The sequence below is a fragment of the Zosterops lateralis genome (assembly GCF_965231275.1).
Source record: "Zosterops lateralis genome assembly, chromosome: 20".
NCBI lineage: Eukaryota > Metazoa > Chordata > Aves > Passeriformes > Zosteropidae > Zosterops > Zosterops lateralis.
The window spans coordinates 1545173-1554380 of NC_139780.1; the positions used below are offsets into that span (position 1 = coordinate 1545173).

The 9208-nt window shown below is 56.6% G+C and overlaps 1 protein-coding gene across 1 annotated transcript; it reads left to right on the forward strand.

Annotated features, from left to right (window-relative positions):
- Positions 1-1535: 1535 nt before the first annotated feature.
- TOR4A (torsin family 4 member A) lies at positions 1536-9208 on the forward strand. The gene is made up of 2 exons (XM_083875556.1): positions 1536-1644; positions 5879-9208. The coding sequence occupies exon 2, from the start codon at positions 5918-5920 to the stop codon at positions 8060-8062; it is 2145 nt and encodes a 714-aa protein (XP_083731682.1). The 5' UTR covers positions 1536-1644; positions 5879-5917; the 3' UTR covers positions 8063-9208.

The window sequence follows — 9208 nt, forward strand, 5'->3', positions numbered from 1 at the left end:
CCATGTCCCCCTGTCCCCATGATGTCCCCATGTCCATGTCCCCATATCCCCATGTCCCCATATCCCCATGCCCCCATGTCCTCATGTCCCTGTGTCCCCATATCCCCATGTCCCCCTGTTCCCCGTGTCCCCCTGTCCCTGTGTACCCCTGTCCCCATGTCCCCATATCCCTATGTGCCTGTGTCCTCGTGTCCCTGTGTCCCCATATCCCCATGTCCCCCTGTCCCCGTGTCCCCGTGCCCCCCTGTCCCCATGTCCCCATATCCCCCTGTCCCCATGTCCCCCATGTCCCCTGTCCCCCTGTTCCCGTGTCCCCCTGTGCTCATGTTTCCCGTGTCTCCCTGTCCCTGTGTCCCCCTGTTCCTATGTCCCCATGTCCCCCATCCCCATATCCCCATGTCCCCGTGTCTCCGTGTCCCTGTGTCCCTATAGCCCTGTCTCCCCATATCCCCGTGTCCCATGTCCCCCTGTCCCCCCCATGTCCCCATGTCCCCCTGTCCCCATATCCCCCTGTCCCCGTGTCCCCCTGTCCCCATGTCCCCATGTCCCCCTGTCCCCGTGCTCTCAGACACAGCACCCAAGGCCCCAAGAGCTTCAGGAGGATCAGGGGCAGCACAGCAGGACCTTGTCTGGACTCAAGACCTACCCACTGTCCAACCAACCACTCTGAACTTACTTAATTTTTCCACACTCATTATTTTTTACGCACTCACTCCTCCCCCCCAAAACTGACTCAGTTCTCTCCTCATTTCTCTGCCGGCAAAGGGGAAGCACCAAAGCAGCCACAATTAACCCCTTGGCAGCGTCAGCTCTGACCTTTGGGGTGCCGGTTCCGGGCTCATGACTCAGGCCAGCCCTGGGGGTGGGGATGTCCAGCCCGGGGTGGGGGTGTCCAGCCTGGGGGGGGATGTCCAGCCCGGGGTGGGGGTGTCCAGCCTGGGGGGGGGATGTCCAGCCTGGGGGGGGATGTCCAGCCTGGGGGGGGATGTGATGTCCAGCCCGGGGTGGGGATGTCCAGCCTGGGGGAGGATGTCCAGCCCGGGGTGGGGGTGTCCAGCCCTGGGGGGGGATGTGATGTCCAGCCTGGGGGGGGATGTCCAGCCTGGGGGGGGATGGGATGTCCAGCCCGGGGTGGGGGTGTCCAGCCTGGGGGGGGATGTCCAGCCTGGGGGGGGATGTCCAGCCTGGGGGGGGCTGTCCAGCCCGGGGTGGGGGTGTCCAGCCTGGGGGGGGATGGGATGTCCAGCCTGGGGTGGGGGTGTCCAGCCTGGGGTGGGGATGGTCCAGCCTGGGGGGGGATGTCCAGCCTGGGGGGGGAGGATGTCCAGCCCGGGGTGGGGATGTTTTGCTGTCGGGGATGTTTTGCTGTCGGGGATGAGCTCAGCCCGCCCAGGCCGGGCCGTGTTCTCCCGCACGGTGCCGGCAGCGCCCGGGGAGGGCTCCGGCCAGGGGGGGACAGCGAATCGGCCATCCCACGGCACGGAGAGAAGGAAGTGCCGCCCAGGGCCACTCCTCCTCACCATTTCCTCCCCGGGTTTACTTTCTGGACGGATGAGAGCGGCGACAGAGGAGCTGCCGGCCCGCCCGAGGCCGGGGCTGCGCTGGGCTGGACGCGCCGGGGGCCGGGCCGAGGGGACACCGCGGGTAATGCGCTGCCATCGCCTTCCCCGGGCTGTTCCCCATCCCTGCGGGTCACCAGGGCACCCCAGGGCCGCTCCCAGCTCCATCCCTGCCCCCGCTTCTTGCTCGTCCCCATTGCCGCCAAAAGCCGTCTCTGTTTTTTGGGGATGCTCCTGCTCCGGATGCTCCAGGCTCTTCCTCTCCCCTTGTTATCCTTCCCTTCCCCTTTGGCTTTGGGGCCTGGCAAAACTTGGGGCTGCGCTGGTGGGGTTTGGTGGGGACAGGCTGTCGGGGGGGGGGTTGGGGCTGGGTGTCACCGCTGTCACCCTGTGCCGGGTGTTTGGGGGGGTTTGGGTCACCCTGTGCCGGGGGTTTGGGGGGGTTTGGGTCACCCTGTGCCGGGGGTTTGGGGGGGGTTTGGGTCACCCTGTGCCGGGTCTTTGGGGGGGTTTGGGGCTGTCCCCACCCGGCTCCAGCCCTGGTTAAACCGCCTTGCTCCCCTCCTTCCCAGCCAGGGCCGTGCTGGTTTCTCTTACTGGTTTCTCCTCCCAGCCTCTGACCCCTTTATCTGCGGCTGCTTTGTGCCCCCTTTCCCCATGGAAATGCTCCTTTTTGGGGGGGGAGTTTGGCTCCAGCTGGAGGTGGGGGGGTATCAATCTTTATTCAGACTTTCCCAGCTGTTCCCTTTTCCCAGCAGCTTTGCTCATCCGGAGTTTGGGCTGCAGCCTCCCCAGTTTGGGAGTACTTTAACCACAACAACAGTTCTCCCTTGGCCTCTCCTGCCACCAGATGCTTTTACCGCCTGCCTGGGGCTGTCCCCATCCTGGGGCTGTCCCCATCCTGGGGCTGTCCCCATCCTGGGTGTTGTCCCCATCCTGGGGCTGTCCCCATCCTGGGGTTGTCCCCATCCTGGGTGTTGTCCCCATCCTGGGGCTGTCCCCATCCTGGGGGCTGTCCCATCCTGGGGGCTGTCCCCATCCTGAGGCTGTCCCCATCCTGGGACTGTCCCCATCCTGGGCTTGTCCCCATCCTGGGGTTGTCCCCATCCTGGGGCTGTCCCCATCCTGGGGCTGTCCCATCCTGCTCCCCTCTCCCGGGCTGCCTCCAGCTGCCCACACAGGCTCCTCTGTTGTGGAGACGTTGTTTTGGAGCAGCAGGGTGCACGAATGCAAACACTGCAAGAGCTACAGCAGGAGAGCTGGAGCCTTCCCAGGAGTTTTTCCAAGTGCAAGTTTTGCTGCGGTGTTTACATGAGCCCTGGGATGCTGCAGACAGAATTCCCGGCTTCTCTTTCCTCTTGTTTTCACCAAATATTAAACTAAGCTGCTGAAAGTGCATCATTGCAGGCTGGCACAGCCCTGACCCGACACTGAGTGTTACAGGGGCTGCTCTTCAAAACTTCCAGTCTTGTGTAAATACCAGCAGGTATTAGGGGCTGAGTCATGGCATTAGCAGAGTTATTATGTTCATGACGGGGCAGATTCCTTGCTCAGGATGGGGCTTTGTCCTTCCACCCTGCCTTGCTCAGCTCGTCTGGAGGGTTGGACGTCCCACACTGGAAGGTGGGTTTTTGGGAAAGAGGGTCTTGAACATCTCCCAGCTGTGAGAACTCAGTCCTCACCATTCCCCAGGGGTCTTGTAGGGGCTTTGGGCTCTCTGCATGGGCATGGCAGTGGGAGAGCAGGCTCTGGGCTCTGAGCAGCCAAATCACTTCATGTTCCAGCTGTACCAGCATCTTGCTGTGCCTGGGAATGTCCATGGGGAGTGTTTGGGGTGTCCCGTGTTCCCCTGCCAGGAGCAGCCCCCAGGCCTTGAAGGGAGCCTGGGAAAAACAGAGACAAGATTTTTAGCAGCTTCTGTTATGACAGGACAAGGGGTGATGGTTTTAAACTAGAAGAGAGTGGCTTTAGGGTAGATATAAGGAAGTTTCTGAGAATGAGGGTGGTGAGGCCCTGGCACGGGTTGCCCACAGTGGCTGCCCCAGTCCAGGCCAGACTGGATGGGGTGGAACAACTGGGGCTAGTGGAAAGTGTCCCTGGGCAGGGGCTCGAAATGAGATTGTCTTTGAAGGTTCCATCCAGCCATAACTATTCCACCATTCTGTGATCCTTCTATTCTCTCAAACTTTCCCTGTAAATTTCCACAGCCTCTCCCCTGGCATTTAACCAACCCCCTCTTCACCTGCAAGGCCTTGGGGCTGAAAAAACTTCACCCTGTGTGTTTGTGGGGATGTTTTTCAATGCCTGGAGGGTTTTCCCATCCTTGCTGAGCTCTGTGGTGTCCCTGATCCCTCGAGTCCAGGCTGCTCTGAGCTGCAGGAGCTGCTCCCCAGTGGCTTTGGGGACAGTTGTCCCTTTGGGGACCTGCAGGCACTCTGTGAGTGAGGTGATGCAGGATGGAGAGGAGCACAGGTGTCACCCCAGGGTGATCTGGGGACAGCCCAGGACTCCCAGTGCATCCTTTGGGTGGCATGGCAGTGGTGGTGGCACCCAGCCCTCCTTCCTGGTGCAGCCTCAGGGCATCCTTGTCAAGATCCCGTCTGGCTGGTTTTGCCTTTGCACACTAAACCCTGCGCAGGGTTAGAAATTAGGTCAGCAATTAGCACTCGGGGTTAATTGCTGCACAGCAGTGGCAGGTCCAGCGATGACGACCAGGCTCACTGCCTGCCACACATGGCCCCAAAATCAGCTTGTGCACGGAGTGGGAGTGAAACATTGCATTTCAGAGTAGCCAGGAGGGCAGAGGGAGCATTTCCCAGTGCCTGTGGCTCCCACAGAGCTCCTGGAGTGCCCTTGGGCTCAGCTGGGTGACGGAGGCTGCTCTGCACAGGGGAAGTAAAACCTTGTCCAGAGCGTGACTTTGTGCAGGTTGGTGGCTTCCTGCTGAGCTGGGGTGGGTTAATAACAAACCTGCAGGACCTCCTTGTTCTCTGCAGAGTCGTGGTGCTTTTGGCAAGACGCAGTGTTGATATTTTTTTTAAGGATGGCTGATGAAAGTGGCTTTTCCTCATGCTGCCCGTGCCTGGTCCCTGCTCTGGGAGCAAACTGTCCCTTGTGTCAGCCCTCCCACCAGGACACAGCCTCTGCCACCTCCAGCCTTGTGCCAGGCAGGGCCAGGGCAGCACATGGAGCTGCTGTGTTCTCCCAGGGGCTTCCCTGCCTCTTGTCACATCCCTCTGGCCTCTCCTTCTCCTTGTTTGCCAGCTGAGGTTTGTCCATCAGATGGTTATACCAGGATGAGCACATCCCTGAGCTCTCCTGTGCAGCTCCAGGGTCTCCTGTGGCAGCCCCTGTGTCCCTCCTGCATGTCCAGGGATGTGTGTGGTCACACAGGGTTGGGGTTCTGGCCCTGCTCCTCTCCCCACAGCCACATGCTGCCTGCAGGCTCAGGCTGGTTCTGCAGCCCCTCTGAGCCTTCCCCTGCAGGGACAGCTCTCATCTCACCTCCCTGCCAGGCACATCCATCAGCACAGCCAGGAAATCCTCCCCCAGGAGATGCCAGGATGAAAACTGCAGCAGGTCACTCCCACAGCCCGAGAGGTGCCCGTGGGTGGATGAGAGACTTCCCACAGGGTGTGGACATACCTGTGTGCTTGTGCTGGCACACAGGTGGGGCTTTGTCTCCTTCAGATTCAGCAGGTGTAGGGAAAGAGGACTGGGCAGCTGTGGTTCAGAGCATGGGACAGTCTGTCCTGCCTCCCTCTCACAGCAGAGTCTCTGGCTTTGGCCCCAGAAAGCTCTGGCCTTCCCTTCTGCATCTGAAGGGTTGGGTTTGTGTTATAACATCAATTTGCATTAATTGACACTGAGTTTCATCTGTAGTTTTGCACACCTGTCCTACCCCACCTGGGGGCCTGTGGCTCCCCTCACATGTGAATTAGATCTGTCCAAGAAGATTTCTGACATTTTACCAGAGCTGAAATAGAGGAAAAGACCCCAGTGTTTATTCTGGATGAGGTTGAGCTCATGTCCCCCCTCCTGCTGGACACTCTCAGCTGATTCTTTGAACCAACAAGTTCCTCAAACCAACGAGTTCCTCAATGCCATCTACATTTTAATAAGCAACCTGGGAGGTGCTGAAATCACCAAGTTTATTATCCAGAAAGTCAGTTTAAGTCTAAAAGTCTCTGCCACCTTGGCATTGCTGATTCCTGCAGGTTTCTGCCTGTTAGAAAGGGGGATATCTGTCTAATTCCACTGCTATTTGTCAATTCCTGATGTTAGGAAGGTTAATTCTATATAATTCCTTTCCTTTTTAGAGAGAAGATGATGTGAACGGGCTGTAAGAACCAGACGAGATGGAGGAAGAGCTGCCCTGCTCTGAGGTGGATGGAAAAAGTGTCCTCAAGGATCTGGGGGAGGAGATGCCCTGCATGGAGAGCAATACCACAGCAGACACATCTGGAGTGGAGAAGGATGCAGGAGAGGTGCCCTGTGCTGAGAGCAGCATGAGAGAAGAGGCTCCTTGTGAGCCAGGAATTGTCCTCACTGAGGGCAGCAGGAGAGGAGAGACACTGGGCACTGGCAGTGAAGGGGAAGGAGAAATTCCTGCCACTGGCAGTGACAGGGAAGGAGAAATTCCTGGCCCTGGCAGTGATGGAAAAGAGGAAATTCCTGGCACTGGCAGTGATGGAAAAGAGGAAATTCCTGGCACTGGCAGTGACAGGGAAGGAGAAATTCCTGGCCCTGGCAGTGATGGGGAAGAGGAAATTCCTGGCCCTGGCAGTGATGGAAAAGAGGAAATTTCTGGCACTGGCAGTGACAGGGAAGGAGAAATTCCTGCCACTGGCAGTGATGGGGAAGAGGAAATTCCTGCCACTGGCAGTGATGGGGAAGAGGAAATTCCTGCCACTGGCAGTGAAGGGGAAGAGGAAATTCCTGCCACTGGCAGTGAAGGGGAAGGAGAAATTCCTGGCACTGGCAGTGATGAGGAAGGAGAAATTCCTGGCAGTGAAGGGGAAGAGGAAATTCCTGGCACTGGCAGTGATGGGGAAGAGGAAATTCCTGGCCCTGGCAGTGACAGGGAAGGAGAAATTCCTGGCCCTGGCAGTGACAGGGAGGAGGAGACCCCCAATGGGGAAGGGGAGATTCCCATCACCGACAGCGACGGGGAAGGGGAAATGCCCTGTGAGGCAAAAGAAGAGGCCTCTTGCTCTGAGAGTGACGCAGAGGAAGTCCCAGATGCTGTAATCCCTCCTGCTTCCAAGAAAATAACTTCTATTTCCTCTCCCCTGCGGGCCATCGTCCGCCTGCGCCGGCACTACCGGGGGCTGAAGAAAAGCCGTCTGCATTTAGAGCTCCCTCGGGAAAAATCTGCGGAGTTTGTCCACACCAGGCTGCTCCAAAGGCAGCTGTCTGTGAACAGGACTTCCCTCTACAGCCCTTCCATGTCTTTCTTTAATCAGGCTGGCTTTGAGAGCTCCCAGTACTTCACCTTTGACACGTCTGTGGAACATTACTCTGTGAAAAAGTGCAGGCGGAAAAAGAGCCGCAGGAAATCCAGGATGGTCCTGTACCCAGATAAAACAAAAAAATACCTCCCAGCAGAGGAGAAAAGCAAGGCAAAGCGCTGCCTCCTCCTGCTCATTGCCATTATCTTCTTCCAGATCCTCAACGCAATCGAGAACCTGGATGATAACCTCCAAAAATACGACCTGGATGCTTTGGAGAAAACCATGCACCGGGAAGTGTTTGGGCAGAAAGCTGCTGTGGACAGTATCATGGAATTACTGAAAGACTACCTGGCCACCCACATCCACAACAAGCCTCTGGTGATCTCTCTGAACGGCCCAACAGGGGTTGGGAAGAGCCACGTTGGCTGGGTGTTGGCCAAACACTTCCGCTCCGTCATGGACAATGACTTTGTGCTCCAGTACTTTGTGATGCATCACTGCCCCAGCGGGGTGGCTCCCCTCACCTGTGAAATAGATCTGTCCAAGAAGATTTCTGACATGGTTACCAGGGCTGAAATAGAGGAGAAGACCCCGGTGTTTATTCTGGATGAGGTTGAGCTCATGTCCCCCGTCCTGCTGGACACTCTCAGCAGATTCTTCGAACCCAATCAAACCAACGAGTTCCTCAATGCCATCTACATTTTAATAAGCAACCTGGGAGGTGCTGAAATCACCAAGTTTGTTATCCAGAACGCCTCCACTGAGCTCCTGCATCAGCAAAAGGGAGCTGAAGAGCTGCTGAGTATCATCCAGCCAGTGCTGGTCGATGTCCACCCTCTGTGGAAAGCTGCAGACATCATCCCTTTTCTCCTTCTGGAGAAATCTCATGTCATAAACTGCTTCCTGGAGCAGATGAGGAGGGAGGGGCTCTATCCCGACCAGAAGCACATTGAAAATTTGGCAAATCAGCTCAGTTACTACACTACAGGGGACAAGCAGTACTCCAGCATGGGCTGCAAGCAGGTTGTGGCCAAAGTCAACCTCCTGTAGGGATTTACTGATCAGAGACCAAGCCCTGATCTCGGGATTTGCACAGTTCTGTGCCCATGAGGAGTGTGTCACAGCAGGCTGTGCTCAAGGTGTCCTTTCTCAGCCCTGCTCCAGGCACTGGGGTGGCAGCCTGGACAACCTGCTCCCTGTTCTCCTCCAAAAACTTCACTTTTTCCTGATGTTCTGTGAAAAAGGAAGGGCAAGGAAGCCGGAGCCACCTCCCAATAACTGCAGTTTTGTTTGTTCCTCACAGTCTCATTTGGGATTCTTGTCATTGAGGAGTTTTGAGGTGGCATCAGAAGCTGCAGGACATAAATAGGATGAACCAATCCCTGGGTCACCTCATGTGTCTCACTGTCTCCAGGCTCACAGCTCTTTGTCCTGGCTGGTGTGTGAGAGCAGAGGCAGGGCTGGGCATCTTCACTGGGACTTTTGTTTGAGGCTTTTGCCCTCCCAAAATGTGCAGACCTGCCTTCCCCAGCTCCTACGTGACCACATCCTCTGGAGAACACTCTTTGGACCTGTTCCTGAGCTGTTGCTCTTCTGAGCTCATCCCTGAGCTCACCTTTGGCACCTGCAGTGAGATTTTCTGCCCTGCAGGTGTGTTTGGGCTGGCCTCAAAGACTGCTCAGCTGTGCCAGATGGTGCAGAAATAACCTCTGGATTGTTTCAGATCTGCTGGTGACTCCTCATCCTCAGAGCTCTTCTGCTTTTCCCCTCTGGGGAGGACACATTACAATGGTCAGTCATTATCTAGAAAGCCCAAAGCAGCAAATGATGGATATTAAGCAACACACACTGGAAAAGAGAGTTTGGGCTGATGGAGTGGGAATCCTGGGCTTGCTCCTTCTCCATTTTTGGAGAAGGCTCTTTGCCATTGAGCCCCAGGTGAGGTGTGGCCTGGGAGCAGCTCAGGAAGGGCACCCAGCCCTGTCTTGGGCAAAACTGAGCAGGTATTTATGACATTGTTTTCTCAGGTTGTGGTTTTGTACAGGATTTCTGCAGCTCGCTGTGAATTCCCAGACAAGAAACCCTGTGGATGTTTGCACTGTGGGTTTGATTCACCTCTTTCTCTTGGTCTCCAAAGACTTGGTCACACACTCCAGCTTCCAGAGCTATTATTGTCAGGAATAAATCCAAACTATT